The sequence below is a fragment of the Frieseomelitta varia genome, unplaced genomic scaffold (assembly GCF_011392965.1).
Source record: "Frieseomelitta varia isolate USP_RPSP 00005682 unplaced genomic scaffold, Fvar_1.2 scaffold_131, whole genome shotgun sequence".
Lineage (NCBI taxonomy): Eukaryota > Metazoa > Arthropoda > Insecta > Hymenoptera > Apidae > Frieseomelitta > Frieseomelitta varia.
The window spans coordinates 828,663-845,931 of NW_025108984.1; the positions used below are offsets into that span (position 1 = coordinate 828,663).

Below are 17,269 nucleotides of genomic sequence, written 5' to 3' on the forward strand. Positions count from 1 at the left end.
TCACGGCCATATAGTAAGTATATAAAATAATTAATAAAATTTCGTATCAAACTCCATTAAATTGCAACGTTATAGAAAAATGTTTATTTAGTCTTCAAACACATAGGCGTACGTTTAATAGATGTACACACACGTACACGCAAATACAGAAGCCATGTACGTAGGTATTCTTAAATAACCAGATTTCCAGAAAGGACATCCAAGGACATTTTTTAATTCCGTCAATCGCGTGAATAATGAAATTTAAATACAAATATTTTGTTGAATGGACGTTTCGATTTTCGTGCGAACTGATGTAACCTAACCTAAGAAAAAAAAAAAGAAAAAAGGGATGCTAGGGAATTTATTGGTAACGGTTATTGGTACTGTCGTGTTTCTAAATAATCGTGCGCTGCAGTGCGTAGCTCCATCTAGGAGCGTCGGCTACCGACGTCCGCCGCGGCGGCGATAGAGTCAACATCCGGCGACGCAGAGATGCGCACGTTTCGGCGCTCGCCGAGGGAAAAGGGACGCCGCGGTCGTGACTTCGGGACATGAGAGCGACGATGAAGAAGCCCGCCAGCCTGCACAGCAGCACCTGAGGAGCACGCTCGCTTCCAGCGTTACTTGTCCAACTGAGGAATTTGGTCGGCTCGCTTCGGATTTATCGTGTAGGCCCCGGTCTTCAGGCCCCCGTAAAGCACATCATTCCGAAACGCGGCCGAGAGAGGCTAGCTTTTTCCACCAACGAGGTAACACTCCCTTCGTGCCGTGAACGGGCTCTGCGATCCTCTTTTTTAAATGGAAATCACCGAGAATCGTTGCACCACCTCGTTCGTCTGTCTGATTATCAAATCCCTGGACTCGATGGGCGGGTATCACCCGGTTTCGCGAATCTTGCCGATTAAATTAGCCGCGAATGCAACTTAACAAATACATACTAGTATTCTACGAAAAATCGTGTGTTTGTAAGGATCTCGTTTCTTGACAATTGTCTTTCACTTTCGTTTCGGACACGCGACCCTCGTTCACTGTTGGCATCGATGAAATTACGGGCTTTGATCAATCCCGTTCGTGCGTATAATTTTTTTTTTTTTCATTCGAACATGAAATTCACGAAGTTCTTTTTACCGAGGTTATTCAATCATTCTGTGCAATGTTTGTTTATATCTGGCAAAGTACAAGTGTATACGAACATCTGATTTATATGTATATTGTAGATTTATTATATTTTTGTTTTTAAATAGCAAAATGTTGATTGCGTAAAGCAATGTTTATTCTATCAATGGGAACATAACAGTACATGTATATAACCTCGTAATATATTTTTTTTTTATTTTAAATCAAGTAACATTTGTCATTTTGCATGTAATCGTAAATTTATATTTTGTATCTATTTACTCTGATATTTTCGATTAATCTAATTTGTGCATTTTATCGCACATTGTTATATTAAAGAGATGAATTTTACTGAAATTACGTTCCGTATTTTATTCAATTTTTTTAGGTGAGAAGAGAACTAATCGTCTAATAATTTTTGGTGAAGATTGATCATTAATATCAAGAGTGTTTCTCCTTTGTGTATCTTGTTCAAAGAGGTTCTCGACGTCCACAGTTAAGGGCAAGAGGTTTGTGTTTCGATAATTTATGGACTTAATTTATCATATTTATTCATCGTATTTACTGTTCCTTACTAAAGTAACAATGATGTGTGCCATTAAAGTTTATTGTTTAACCCGGGATTACCGACGTGAGGGTCTAGTCGCTGGGATGTATCTGCGCTAGATCCCCAGGTGGGTAATCCCGGGTTAAATGCTGTCTTATTACTTGCACCTTCGAGACGAACATATTTTATAATTTAAGTTTCATTTTAGAGCCATGTCATCAGGTGCAGGTTCCAGTGGAACTGGCCGGGGGCGTGGTTCATCACTGGCAGACAATAAGCCAGAGAGCAAGGAAGCGAAGCCTAATCCAAAGATGTCGAAAGCTTTAGGAACTTCCGCCAAAAGGTAGCACATCCATCATCCAAAATTAAAAAGACTCTGCCATGGAGACTTAACAAGAGCTTAAACTAATCTTCTTGTCGCAGGATACAAAAAGAATTGGCAGAAATCACATTAGATCCACCACCAAATTGCAGGTTTGATATCTTTTTTAAATTGTTTCTTTTAACCATTTATGTTATTTACTATAATAATTTATGAAAGCATTTAAATACATACATATTGTATATAAAACATTTTGAAACGTTATTAGCATTGCGAAACATCACAGATACTGCAAATAAATACAGGATTGGGGAATAAATTCCCTAATGAAATAAAGGCCGAATAAAACATATATTTGTATGAACTTTTCTTCTCCTCATGTGCGGAATCTATTGTCAAATGGTATTTCTGATGCTATAGGACACCCTGCATATAATAAATACACATTAGTACATAGCATAAATAATCTAATAAATCTTAAGCATGTTTGTCAAAAATATCAAGGCTTATTAATATAATAAATAGTTAACTGTTTAAATACTTTTGTAATCTCTATATATGTGTACTAATCATCTTATCTAACTTATATATTACGCTAACAATCCAGTTTCATTAGTGTTAATGAGCTTTCAAAATGTTTTATGTAACATACATATATAATATATTTATAAAATAAATGTTCAAATATTTTTGCGAACATTAACACCATTCACTATAAAGCCTGTTTTATACATCAATAAATAATAGCACTGATGTTAAAGTAAACATTTATAACTAATTTTATTTTATTATATTTCTTCATTATTAATCCTTTCACTGTTTAGTCAAGTAAAAAATAGTCTCATTTTTTAGTCTATAAATCGTAGGGATTCACTATTTAGTCTGCATTGTACAAACAAATGGTTCATTTTTGTACAAAACAATAGTTCATGGAGCATTTTTCATAATTTTATTCTACAGTGAAAGGGTTAAAAATCTCTTATATGTTGTACAATTTTCTCATTGTTAGAATAGATTAATTTTTGCTCTTATTTCTCATATTATTAAATAATCTGTGTAACTTTATCTTATTATAGTGCAGGACCTAAGGGAGACAATTTATATGAATGGGTATCAACAATACTTGGACCTCCAGGTTCAGTTTATGAGGGAGGAGTATTTTTCTTAGACATACACTTTTCTCCAGAGTATCCATTTAAACCTCCAAAGGTATGTTTATAATATAGTTAGTTATTAATTATTTAATAAATTTATGAAAAAAATTGTTTAAAAATGAAGGAATCATTATGCGCATATCATAATGCGCATACAGTGAAAGTGCTTTATGTTTTGGAAACAATAAGCTGATTCTGTTATCTTTTGGAAATGTTAATATCATTTCTACTTAACATGTTTTATCAATAAAATAATTTATTAATTTTGTACAGTTTTATAAAACATCACGATGTCAACATTTTTTTCATAAGTTTGCAGTAAGATTTATAAAATATATTATTATTAAAAATAGGAAAGAAGTGTTTACAGTTAATAACTATGGAAATGTAACTATAGAGTTTTTGTTGAATGCATTAATTAAAAGATTTACTTTAATAATTAATATTGATAATATTTATTCAGTTTTAAAATATATAAGCTGTTTTATTTATTTTTAATTTATATTTTATATCAATTTATATTAATTTATTTTAATAATAAATATATTAATGATTTCTTTATTTTTACTATAACATTTTCTAAATCATTAAGTAACATTTTTATATGATATTTTCATATCCTGGGATCAATGAATCAATATTAAGAGATCAAATTTTAATAATTCTTTATTAATATGTAATTTTGTTAGACACAAAGTATATCAAAATTGAGCAGAAGTAGTTTAAAGTAAAAATAACTCGTTTGAATATTTAAAAAAATTTTAAAGCAATATATAGAAATTTAAAACATAAGAATACAGCATATTTTCTTTGAGAAATAGATTTTTATAAAACATCTGTTAAATTGTGGATAATTCCTGTAAATTGTGGATCATTTGTAAAAAATATTGCAATAAATAAAGAGACATAAAATCATTAATATGTAATTAATGTTAATATAATGTTTTTAGGTTACATTCCGAACACGTATCTATCATTGTAACATCAATAGTCAGGGTGTGATTTGTTTAGATATTTTAAAGGACAATTGGTCTCCTGCGTTAACCATTTCAAAGGTTCTATTGTCCATCTGTTCTCTTTTAACAGACTGTAATCCAGGTGAGAAACAGTATCATCAATATTGTAGTTAAATTGCTTGGAATGATAATGTATATTTTTTTAAATAAAACTAACAAAATTAATTTATGTATTTGTATCAAGAATAATTGTTTTTTATTTTACTTTCACAATATTGCTGATTTAATGATTTTAAATAAGTAAATATATTGTATAAAATAAGCAAATTGATATATTCATTATTATGTTGTCTGTATTATGATATTGTTTATGTTTCAGCGGATCCCTTAGTAGGAAGTATAGCAACACAGTATCTACAAAATAGAGAAGAGCATGATCGCATAGCACGGCTTTGGACTAAACGTTATGCTACATGAATGACATTTTGAAGAAAAAAAAAAAAAAAACTGATCTCCTTGTTCTTTCAAAGCGAACTTAAGGGAGCCCGTTTAACTATATTAAAATTTTGATTATTCGGACATTGATCAATTATTTTTGATAAATTAATGAGAATAATTACAAATTTTTTCGATTAATCGAACGCAGGTTTAAATTTTTTAATGTAGTGGTATTTTTCTTTAAATTATATTTTAATTAAAATTATTTGTCATGGTTTAGAATATTGTTCCATTAACCATATATATATTTTTTCATTGATAAATTTTGATTATTTTACAGATTTATTATTTCACTAGTCAGCATTAAGGAAAATTACCTTACATTAATGAAAGCTACACAGTTAACAAAGATGTTTGATTACTCGAAGAAATATTACGAATACTTGATAATTTCTTTTTGTTTATGTTTGAAGTACATTTCTTGATAAATATAAATAGTCATTATAAATGATCATTCGAATAATCACAATTCAGGTTCTCTGCACCTTCGAAAACTTATCGTATGTATATGTATATCTATCGAAGGATTGCTTTAAATGAAAGACTCTTTAAGATCGTCGATACGATCATTGTGATGTGCTTTTATATCGAGTATGTAAATGTGCCTAAGATGAATGAATGTGCGTGCATGTGCTACCTTGCTAACTCGTTTTCACCCCGCAGCTCTTGAAATGTTTATATCTTCCAAAATGTATTCTTGTGAATACTGATGATGCCATTAAAGTATACATTTAGTCCTAACGTTTAATCTTAAATAATTTTGCCATTACATGTATTGATCTTTATGAAAAATATTTTTTTTAATAATAAATTATTTGTATAAAAAGTACATGCATCAATTCGACTCAAAGTTTTATAATAGTATCACGAATTTTTTTGAGCAATAAATTTTTACATAACAATACATTTGACTGATATTAACAATTCATATTAGTGTAGCAAATTTAATTCAAGAAAATATTTTAGTTTTTATTGTAAAGTACAAATCTGTACTTTCACACTATCTTTCTTTTAAAGTAAAGATTATTGCACAATGTCTTCCAAAATTAGAAGTGACTTATTTCTCAAGACAAAATAACAGGTTGAAGTTGTGAATTTATATAATATATATTTTCATAATTACAATAAAAGTCTCTTAGGTTTTTGAATTTTTTGAAAGGTGCGGCACAAGGGTGAAAAAGTGAAAGTGAGGGCTTCTATGTTTTTTCCTTTTTCCTTCGTTTCTTTTGTTTAGTTGCTCGTTTTAAAAATTGCGATGAGATAGTATTTAAAGTGGTATGTCCATTGAGAGTATCGAATAATATTAATAGGTTAGGCAATATTATGAACAATACAAATAATCTGACTTGTAAGTAATTAGGATGATAGTTATCGTAAGGGTCCCTTTAAGATTTCGAATTGTTCACATAATTGATTGCCGAATTTATTTTTATTTGATCATATTTCATTCCATCAAGATAAGAAAAAGGAACGTATATTAGGTAGAAATTTTTTATATAAATTTTAATCCATTTATTCGGTAACAATAACGCCTATGAAAAACTAAATTTTGATAATACTGTTGTAAATTTAATATATATCAACGCGCCTTTCAAGATGGTTTTAATCGGGCCCATAAAAATTTAAATCGCTGTAAGTGTAAATAAACACAATTTTCTCTATGTTAACGATATAAAAATTCATAGTCCGTGGATCCCATGAAATCTGTATTGATTGATTAACAAATAATTCAAGAAATTGTTGAATAATTTTATTTTATAAAATATTTAAAGATAAATGAATGAATTTTGAATTTGATATGATCAATTCGTATAATTCATATAACAATAATCAATTATTTAACAAAATCAAAAATATATTAATTTTGTTAAAAGATACATTGACATACAAGTTGTATATCTATTAATATTGCAAATTGACAACAGTCTCAAAAGTTTAAATAATTTACTGTCTTAATTATTTCATTTTGTTGCTTGTACAGTTTATGTAGAGAAATTTTGTTTTTTATTTGATTGAAATTACTGTCGTTGAGATTCTTGTAAATATATTCTGTGAAATTCTTGATAAAATGATATAGATCTTCTGGACCCCTGAAATTGTATATAGGTCGTACGTAGAAATTTGCTCTTTTGTAATTAAATGTGAAAAAAAGTAAAAACATTTTTAACGAAGCGTGTTTTATCATACAAATTATGTAAAGGAAATTGTTTAAACGATTCTTTGAGTCATTTAAAAAATCACAAAGGGAAGAGGTTTCAATAATTTCCAAGTATTCTAACTTTTTGTAATCCATACAAAATAATGTGATAAAAAGAATCGTTTAAACGGATTCCTATTTTATTTTCTCCTGTGAATTTCTTTTATTTTCTTTTCAACAAATAGTTGTAAGACGCTACAAGAGAGCATCCTATATGATTAATAAATGTTAGTCAGTTAATCTTATATAAGTGAATATAGAACAAAATAAAAGAAGAAAATCTGGTCGTATAGAATTTTTTATTGGTCTTTATCTTCAAGTAATCATTTTTATTTTAATTTCTTTTCAAGACAATACTTGTTTTATCAAAACAAATAAAACTTAAAACACACAAGTAACTGAAACGTATAAATATAATTTCATGTTAATAATTAACATTACAGTTAATGTTTGGAAATCAATGGAAATAATAGTCAATTGAGTATACAAACGCAATGCTTACTTAATATATTTTATTTGTATAGATAAAAGCTATATGAACAAGACGTGCTAGAGTGGTCTGCCCTTAAAGAACGTTAATAATATACTAATTAATGAATTAAATTACAAGTAGAAAAATATTGTAAGCGACTAAATGCCACAAAAAAAAAAACAACTATTTACTTCTCATTTAATACTGACTTTGTTTTTTGTTTTTATTACATTATTATCAGTCTTTTCTTTTTATCAGCCAATCATCTAAGGTAACATTCGAATGCCGATTTTTGTCTGTCACATACATATATAGCGCGAATTACAAATTTTTTTTTTAAGAAATTGTATAAATCGATGTAGATCAAATATTACCATTAAATGAGAACGTTTTCTTATCGAATATAAAGGTCTTAATATTATAACATCTAGTATATCGTTATCGTGTAAAATCTAATGTAGCCTAAAATTAAATGCATGTACATACATCGAAAGTAATTTAACACAAATACTTCAACATCTACACATTTATACAATTTAATATTATAGATTAAAATCTTATATAAATTTCAGGAGGAAGTAGAAACTGTAAAAATCAAATCCATTTAAAATAAAAAATACAAATTAGTAGAAATATTTTAAACTATAATTGTAAAAAATACAAACACAATTTGAAGAAACAATTAAAAATAAAAGTTGTTGCTAAATAAAATTCTATTAATTAAGACAAAACTAAACAATGATAAAGATTTGCCACATACCGAGTTATTTATCTTAAAAGGAGCAAACCTTTTGGGTGCTTAGTTTCAATTAAAATAATTGGTTAAATATAATTGTTTAAATTAATTACTTCGATTAATTCTAATATATTAATCAATGATTTAGACAAGTTGCAAAAAATTAGGCACACTTTAATGCTTCAGTATTATCTATTGAGAAATACTTTTCTCCGCTTGTGATTTTTCATTATTTAAAACTTATTGAAACCTCGCTTATTTTTTTTTTTTTTTATGTACTTTTTCTAGTCATAATTCATGATTGACTTGGTAACTAATTATAATTTACACAAACATAACGTACACATGTTAAAAGATTTGATTTTTATACAATATTAAAAAATTATATAAAATTATAAGTGAATGATTCATTTTTTCTAACAATTGAAAAAAAATGTCTTATTACGCTGAACTACTTAAATTATATAAAATAGTAAAACTTATAATATATTGTTCAGGGAGAATGATCAAAATATACAATTTGTTACGAAATGATTTCAAGGTTAGTAGTTAATAAAATTATTTTCATAGTCAAGCAATTAATTATTTTCGATGTTTTGGATTTTTTTACTTTCTTTCGTTGTTAAAATATGCGAGATTTCAAACAGAAAAAACAATCATAACAATTGCAACAATTATAATAGAATTCGTTAAATCGACGCAATGCCATAAATTTGTTTTTTTCTTTTACTTCACAAATTTTTCAATGTTTTTGGAAGCTGTTCTATTCAAACAATAGAAAACACTTGTCGTCGCAAACTTTAATATTCGTACCAGATAATGCGTTCAATTTCATTAATTCTCTCACTGTAGAAATTAAAACTTTGGTCCCGATATACAATTAGTTACGAAATTATAATATAATGCTTTTTTTTTTTTTTTTTTTTTTTTTTTGTTTCGAAGATGAAATTAATTCAGTTAAATTTCGTAAATTTCTATATTTCATTCAATTGTATATCACTTTTAAAAATTTATAATTTCGTAAAAAGTACGAATTATTGTTCTTTGATTAATACTGAAATTATGCAAATGATTACACTGTATAAAAGAGTACAATTATTAAAGTTATTTTTTTGTAAAACTGTTCAAAAACATTTAAATTCATTTCACGATAATGTTCTTTTCTTTGACTCAAAATTGTATTTTATATGATTTTTATTCAATGTTTTAGATTTAGATAGAGCTGGGTAAACGCATTTTCATTGTTCCAAAATTAAAATTCATAGATAATTATAATTATCATGATTACTTTTAATCTTCATATAATATGATCCATTCAGTTTTTATTTATTCTTTTTGTATAAAGCATATTATTTTTTGAAGATGTATTTTGTAATTATATTTTTATGTTGTATTATATCAATATATTTAAAAACAATTGTTTCTTTCAATGTGTTTAATTTGTATTATTGTATTTAATATAAAATATTAATAAAAATCATCATGAACCATAAAATATAAAATACTATTTATTCAAATTTAGTAACTAATTATTTAAAATCATTTTTCTTTCATACTACAACATTTAAAAATACAATATTTACCCAACTCCATGCGAATAAAAAAGATGTTTTTATACAAATAAAATAATTAGAATGAATTTAACGTGCTATAAAACTTTGAAAGATAATTTTTCTTCCCAAAAAAATTAAGTTCTGAAAGAGCAATATCAGGCCAAATATTTAATGACCCTTCTATCTCTTGTTTGAACATTCTTATGCCATAAGCTTTAATTCCACATACAGTGCAGTCTAAGAATGAGATATTTGGTTTCAACCATTTGGCAGATAATGGCAGTATATTGAAATACATTCTCCAATAGTTTGCTTTCTTCTTAAGCTAGACTGCAGATAAATATTGAATATTCTGCAGCCAAGTTCTAAATAAATGGTCTTGCGACGACTCTAGAATTATTCTCTTAATGAATGCACGACGAACAATATTTAATTATAATGCCTCCTATTGGGTGTTGAATCAGTGCGCTGCAGTCTCGCTGGAAGTAGAAATTAATTAAGTTGACTGTGACAACATGCAGCTTTTAATAGATAATGCTGAATACCTCATGTGGCAAAGCAAGAAGGTGCATAGTTATCTACGCTTTCCAGAATAGGGATTTCAATTGTTTAAAATCTTTAATATTATGTTACATATTGTATATTATGACGCTATGTTAATTACATTACTGTTTAAATCGATAATATTAAAGATTTAAGTTGTTTTGAAATTTGATCATATGATTTTCATTTATTTTAGTAATTCTTCCGTTAATATTAAAAATATATTTTTTAAAAAGTTTTCAAATTTACAAGAATTGTAATTTTTGTACGTAATTATAATTTCGTATGTAAATACTTTATACGTAACGTAAAAATGAATTTATATTCTTACAATGTTAATATAGGTCATATATATATAAGGTGTCGTATAATTGGTATAGATATATTCTACATGCAATGTATATATAAAAATATATATAAAAAAAAATAACATCTTTTCATTTGAGATTCTGAAAATTGAATTTAAACATTTGTTAGATTTGGTTAGTTCTAAATTAAATAATGGTGAATAATTGATAAATTATTCTGCGTGCAAAAATATTTTGCATCTTTAATTGATTGTACCACTAATTACATGACACTTAGTATATATAAACTTTCATTTTATTATAAATTAAATAAATTAAATCAACTGAAGTTTACATATTATTTAAATTTATATATGTGTAATGATTAATCAGATATCTGACTTTAAGGAAATAAATAATATAAAAAGAAATAAGAACATGAATGTTATTTCAATATCTTCATATTCTATAATACTTTTGATGTCTTTAGATAAATGATAATATTTTTCTTTTATACTTTTTGAATATTCATGGAATCTATTTACATAGCACTTGTTTTCTAGGGAAACATCTTGTTATTTTTTAAATTTTGATCTAGTGTAATATCCAGATAATGGAAAGCGTAGCTTTAAATTCTTAAAGAATGATACAGTATCAGTATTAATCAAACACAGCTGTTTATTAACAATATTGAACTCGTATCAGTGCAGAAGACAAATTGTTTCATTTAAAATATGAAACTGTCTCCAAAATTCTTTAAACACACAACTGTGTAATCATATAATCATATGTACTGATTGTAATCATAATTTATTCTACCAACATTATGTAAACTTTGTATGAACAATATAGAACGCTTTTTTACTTTTTACATAAATAGAGATTCTTTTAGATCATCTTTTTGTGACAATATATGCTATTTTGAAATTAAATATTTTAACTGAATAAAAGGCATGATGGTATAAATATCAAATTAAAAATGTAATTAATAAAAAGTAATGAATTAAAGTGATCATTACTAATTTATCGTAAATATTACTTTCATTTGATGATTTGACCATAATGCCTTTTACATATTTCCTTTTATTTAAACATAATCTCTTAATTAAAAACTATTATTTTACCATTCATCTTCGTGTGGTATTTTTAAAAAATTATATTTTTCGCTTATAAAGTATTTTGAAAAATTCCACACAAAATTTAAAAAGTTATGGCATTAAATTATTTTTCACAGAACTGCAACTTAAATTCAATGAAAGAAAAGCTAAAATCATTTGATATTGAAAACTTAATACTTTTAACAATTATAATATCATTATATATATATAAAATCAAATAGAAACTGAAACAATATACATTCTTATTGACGTTTCACGTAATCATGTATAAATTATTATGACAAATGTATTAATGTACATGTATTCAACACAAAAATCTCTTAACATAAAGTTTTTGGTTTTGTCCTTGAATATCCACGTGCAGTTTATAAACAAAGTACAAAAGATTCATCTTGATCAACATAGAATAAAAATGATCAGTCTTAAAGAAACAGTCATAAAAGACATGGTACTGCACAAAAATTCTTGCTTCATTTGATGTGAAACTTATAATTTTAAAAATGAATTAATTTATATAAAAATTAATGTAAAAACTGTAGTACTGCTTTTACTACCACTATTATTAATGTCAATAATAATAACAACAATCATAATAATAATATATAGTAATAGCAGTATTAAATAATTGTAATAATAAAATAATAAGTGGTTACTTATATTATATATAAAATATAAAACTAATAACAGCATTAATGAATTATTTTGCATAGAAGCGATCTTTTATATATTATTTTGTGCAGCATAGTAAAAAAAAAAAATATATAATGTGCCACTTGTGCAATACTCTGTTACTTAAAGAACATAGGAAGAATATACATGAGTGAAAGAAAAAGAGCATATTTTGAAGACTGAGTGCAATTTTTAGGCATTAGAATTGGAGATATCTGTCTGCTTACACAGTCTCATACTCGCGGCGAATTGAACGTGCCAGACAGCAAGCAAAGATCACACCAATTAACTGAAATAAAAAAATTTTATTTTAGCATGTGAATTATTTTTTTCGTTAATAAAAATTCATTTCATTTAATAAGAATGACAAGTAAGAAATGTGTGAACAATGTGGTCTTATTAAATTAAATATTGGATAATGTACTATCTTGGTTTTTATCTTATGAATATGATATATTTTTCAATAATCTGTATATTTTTATAAAATTATTTGTTCAATATCTTTTCTTTAATTCAAAAAAGACATTTAATTTTTTATGAATGCTATAAAAATATTTCAAGCTAGAAAAAAACTAGAAGAAATAAATATTACCTGAATAATAGCAATGCCAATGCCTACACCGCCCAAGATTAAAGCATTATGCTCAGTAGCAGACTGAAGATTGCCCATACAACCACTTAAATGTATATGAATTGAATTTATGTCACATTTACTTCCTTCTGGTACTTCTTTGCAACAGGAATTTGGTACAGTATTTTCTGCGAATCCAACATGAGCCCAATCAGTAGGGCCAATCATTCCGCAACATTCCAACTAGAATTTAATAATTTATTTTAAATATATAAATAAAATCTACCATTATTTTTTGTTTATTTTTTCATGTTATCTCCATTGCTGTTGTATTAATATTTACAAACCATCTTGTATATTAATTTACATCGTGGAAATACTTCAATATATACTTTTAAATAAAAACAAGTATACTTACATCATGTTGCATAATATCCCAAGATCTACGAATATCATTATTGGTTGAATATTCCTTCATTGTTGTATTTAATCGATTTTCTACCATTGTGCGTACCTCTCCACGCATCATATATCCAGCAATTCCAGCACCAAGTTCAAGTGCGAAAATTAAAAGCAGTAATACAGAAAACTGCACAAAACAAGCATAAAGAAACAATGTTACTTGAGATTAATTAAGATTTCTTAGAAAAATAAAATAATATTCTCAATGCACACTTTAAATTCAATTTTAATTACATGCATATTTATATTTGCATAAACAAACATATATAAACTTAAGTATAGAAAAATTTGTTCTGATATAAAAAAAAGCACATAGTACAGATACACGTAATATAGGAAATGATTAAAAGTAACAGATTATTACCGTTATTATCATGCAATGATTTTCTTTAACAGCTCCACAACAACCAAAGAATGATACAATAAACACAATGGCGCCAATTACAATCATCAATACTGGTGCTGCGAAGAACCAACTGTCCATAAAATTATTGTAGCCACTGTAAACAACCAAGATCACAGTGCCCACTGCAATAAGTACAATTCCTGTGATCTGCAATCAAAGAAATTTGACAATTACTTTTAACAATAACAGCAGCAATAATATTAATAAAAATGATTATGTCAAGAGGTTTTAACATTAATGCAACAAATATTTAGAGTTTTTGACAATATACATTTCTTGATAAACTGGAAATTAAAAAAGATAATAATACTAATTTTTAGAAATAAATTAGTTAGTTCAATATTTAAATAAATGTTTAGAAATTTTTATTTTTATAATGAGCCATATATACTTTTCTATTTCTTGTTAAGAAAATATTATATATAGTATTTTTATTTCTCTTCAAGAAGATACAAATTTTTAATCAATCGTTCATGATCAATTGACATTAATATTATATATAAACATATAACTGTTTTAATTTATTATTACATATAAACATTTAATTTTGATTTAATTTTGATTTTAAAATAATTTATCTCAACATTATAAAATAATATAGAAATCAAGCAGAGACTTACAACGATTTATTTTTTTTATTATGTTACATGATGGTTTTAAATGAAATATATGCGGAAATTTCTTTTTTCTACCAAAATATTTCTAGCTTATAATATTCGCATTTTCACTAAAAATTATTTCCATCAATTTTAAATTTACAGAACGAGCGCCAGCGTTACTTTTGATCCGTAATCGACAATATTTCATTTCCAATTAATCATTCCAAATTGATATCTTGTTGTTTTAATGAAATTACTGAGGAATTTTCTGATGAAAATGACTATACACTTAAATCTTGAATAAATTTGAATTACACGAATGCATGATACATCAACAGTTATCGAATCTTTCTTTCGATTTCATTGAGCCTTGATGTTTCTCTCCGATGTTCTGAAGAAATGAGTGAACCGAGCAGATGTGACAGCCGGCGATTCTTAAAATGGTACCTTTTTCAATAACAAACGTGTAGTGAGGACGTTTATTATGCGAGGAATACTACAGAGTATAAAGTGACTCTTGTTAATTGATTCAAAAGAAATCCCATCATAGCGATATAACGTCGCGTGGATATGTGTGATTTGTCATTATATATTGACATCTGTCCTGTGTTGGGGCAAAAATGGTTGTATGCATACCTACAAGTAAACGAGAAGGGTCGGTATTGGCGGGATTGCCTTTTAATTTCTTGCGCTGAAATGACGTGCCACGCACGTCGAGAATTTTTTGTCCCAAAATTGTAATATTTTCTTAGTTCTAAGTATAACCCAGGCAAAACAAATAATAAATTTATTACTTCTCAATAATTTCTATCCAGTGATATACCGACGAGTTTAAAAAGAAAGTGACGAATTATTGTACACGGTTTGGTCCGCAATCAGTTGCCAGCGCAAGTCAACTGAGAGTTCTTTTTATATTAACGCATCGACTATTTTAATACATAATCATATACAAGATTATGATATATGTATATACGGTGATTCATAGTCAATCGATTAGAAGATGATTTTACATATAAAAATGTGTCAAAAAGAAAAAATAAATTTTCTTCATTTTCGGGAAAATCGAGTTTGAAAGTTCTTTATCGAACAGTTGGATTTAGCTAATTTTAAATGTGACAGAAAAGAATAATTGACAGGAGATTATTCTATATGCGAAAATAAGCAAAAAACGTAGAATAAAATTTTTCTATAAAATGCTCGTTTTCGAAAAAAATCGAGATTGAAAATTTATTAAATATACTTGAATTTGGTGAACTTTGTACTTGGATAAACGCGAACAATCGACACGAGAATACATTTTATGCGCAAAAATAAGTGAAAAACATAGAATGATGTTTTTTTGTTTAAGGCGTCATTTTCAAGAAAATGGACTTTGAATATATTTTGTTGGAAATCGCCTTGATATGTAAACTCGATTTTTTCGAAAACGAAGCATCTTACAAAAATATTTTATTCTTCACTTATTTTTGTATCTCCTGTTAATGATTTTCTCTTACGTCTGAAACTAGTTAAATTGAAATACAATATTGAGAAAAATTTTCAAACTCGATTTTGTCAAAAATAAAAACTTTAACGAAAAGATATTATTCTTTCTTTTCAACTCATTTTCTTCACGTAGGTTGTATCGTCCTGAGATACTCTATATAATAATATTAAATTTTTAAAATTTTAAATTTTTAAATATATGAAATATATATGATTAACTTCCCACTTTTATATTTTATAAATATAATAATAAAATACATAAAAATAAAACCGTATATTTCATAACAATATGTATAAGAGCAGATAACAGTACATAAATATTGAGTAGATTTATAAAAGAAGTATTCAATTGCCATTTACGCGAAACATAATAATTCATAGATGAATTATAAGCAGTTAGTCACGTGCCATACATGACTAACATAAGAAATCATAACTATATACACGAATATAAGGATCACTTGTACATATAAATACACAGTGATATATCATTACATAGTAGTAGAAATTATTTAACAATTCTCTGGGATATGCAATGATACGAATAAAAAAATTTAAGAATTTCATTTAAGAAATAGATTTCTTTTTTGTAAGAAAGGGAAAATTTTTTTTCAAACGAAAAATTTTAGTTGTACTTACAATTAGTTTTAACTTTGTTGCTTCGAGGCAAGCAAATTATGAATCAGATTAAAAATTGGAAAAGTATTAAATAATAATTAAATCAAATTGATGGAATCAAAAACAATGCATACTTAAATCACCGAATTTAATTTCGTTCAATATATTACGTGCATGGGTGTATATATCTAATTTTAGATTGTAAACAAAATTTCATTTTCAATGAAAGTTAGTTTGCTTTTTTTCTTTAATTCATTTAAAAGATCAATCGATTCATATTAATTGATTAATAATATTTTTATATATATGATAATTCATATTTTTATATATATAAATCGATTCATATTTTTTGATAAAGTCAGTTCGCCTTTTTTTTTTTTAATTCGTTTAAAATCAAGAGAATGTTATTAAATATCTAAAAAAAAAAAGCGAGATCAAACACGTTCGAAGTTCCCAGAAAGGAATATAGCGTGCAAGTAAGGAACACAACATGGAGTACTTACGGCGAATATCAGGTTGAAAAGAAACGTCAGGTATTTGATGCAAGCCATCCCGCCGGACACCATTTTTACACTCACTTATTCACTGACTTCGAGGAAAACAATCAGAGTAGAAAAATGACAAATATTGTAAGCAAACAGTACGAAAGCTGTGTGCGTCTTTTGTAAAATAGCGTTGAAAATTGTGCACTCGCAGTATACACTTCAACAGCTCACCAAAGAATAATTATATTTTCATTCGTCCACCCTGGCTGACTTGGATGCGTGCGCATCTTCCCGGTAATTTACTCAGAACCGACCATATCTCTCGCAGGGCCATGGGCATTTCAAAAATTTTATCTTTTTATTGTTCTTAAAATAATTACATTCATGTAATTACTAGATAATTTATGGTTCATTAAAACTAATATTATAAAGTATTATAAATACGCATTTCGTTATACTACTAGGATTTAAAATGTATGTATGCAAATATTTT

At 26.7% G+C, this 17,269-nt stretch overlaps 2 protein-coding genes across 3 annotated transcripts; one reads left to right on the forward strand and one right to left on the reverse strand.

Annotated features, from left to right (window-relative positions):
- The first annotated feature begins 428 nt into the window (after window positions 1–428).
- LOC122529258 (ubiquitin-conjugating enzyme E2-24 kDa) lies at window positions 429–7,067 on the forward strand. 2 transcript variants are annotated; one of them, XM_043655204.1, is made up of 7 exons: window positions 429–731; window positions 1,487–1,607; window positions 1,854–1,988; window positions 2,069–2,119; window positions 3,044–3,176; window positions 4,072–4,219; window positions 4,457–7,067. In XM_043655204.1, the coding sequence occupies exons 3-7, from the start codon at window positions 1,858–1,860 to the stop codon at window positions 4,552–4,554; spliced, it is 561 nt and encodes a 186-aa protein (XP_043511139.1). In that variant the 5' UTR covers window positions 429–731; window positions 1,487–1,607; window positions 1,854–1,857; the 3' UTR covers window positions 4,555–7,067. The 2 variants fall into 2 exon arrangements, with proteins under 2 accessions (XP_043511139.1, XP_043511146.1); XM_043655211.1 differs by having other exon boundaries at window positions 429–650.
- A 2,437-nt stretch (window positions 7,068–9,504) lies between these two features.
- LOC122529448 (CD63 antigen-like) lies at window positions 9,505–17,041 on the reverse strand. The gene is made up of 6 exons (XM_043655593.1): window positions 16,795–17,041; window positions 13,548–13,736; window positions 13,140–13,310; window positions 12,743–12,964; window positions 12,378–12,439; window positions 9,505–10,012 (listed from the first exon to the last, which is right to left on the reverse strand). Exons 1-6 carry the CDS (start codon window positions 16,855–16,857, stop codon window positions 9,994–9,996), a joined length of 726 nt encoding a protein of 241 aa, XP_043511528.1. The 5' UTR covers window positions 16,858–17,041; the 3' UTR covers window positions 9,505–9,993.
- Between the last annotated feature and the right edge of the window lie 228 nt (window positions 17,042–17,269).

Bases quoted from the DNA above. Each gene is read 5' to 3' on its own strand.
- LOC122529258 (XM_043655204.1), top strand. From the start codon at position 1,858: ATGTCATCAGGTGCAGGTTCCAGTGGAACTGGCCGGGGGCGTGGTTCA. The intron at 1,989-2,068 runs GTAGCACATCCA...TTCTTGTCGCAG, and splicing joins TTAGGAACTTCCGCCAAAAG to GATACAAAAAGAATTGGCAG. The intron at 3,177-4,071 runs GTATGTTTATAA...TAATGTTTTTAG, and splicing joins ATCCATTTAAACCTCCAAAG to GTTACATTCCGAACACGTAT.
- LOC122529448 (XM_043655593.1), bottom strand. From the start codon at position 16,857: ATGGTGTCCGGCGGGATGGCTTGCATCAAATACCTGACGTTTCTTTTC. The intron at 13,737-16,794 runs GTAAGTACTCCA...CTTTGATTGCAG, and splicing joins TTTTCAACCTGATATTCGCC to ATCACAGGAATTGTACTTAT. The intron at 12,440-12,742 runs GTAATATTTATT...TTTTTATTTCAG, and splicing joins TTGGCATTGCTATTATTCAG to TTAATTGGTGTGATCTTTGC.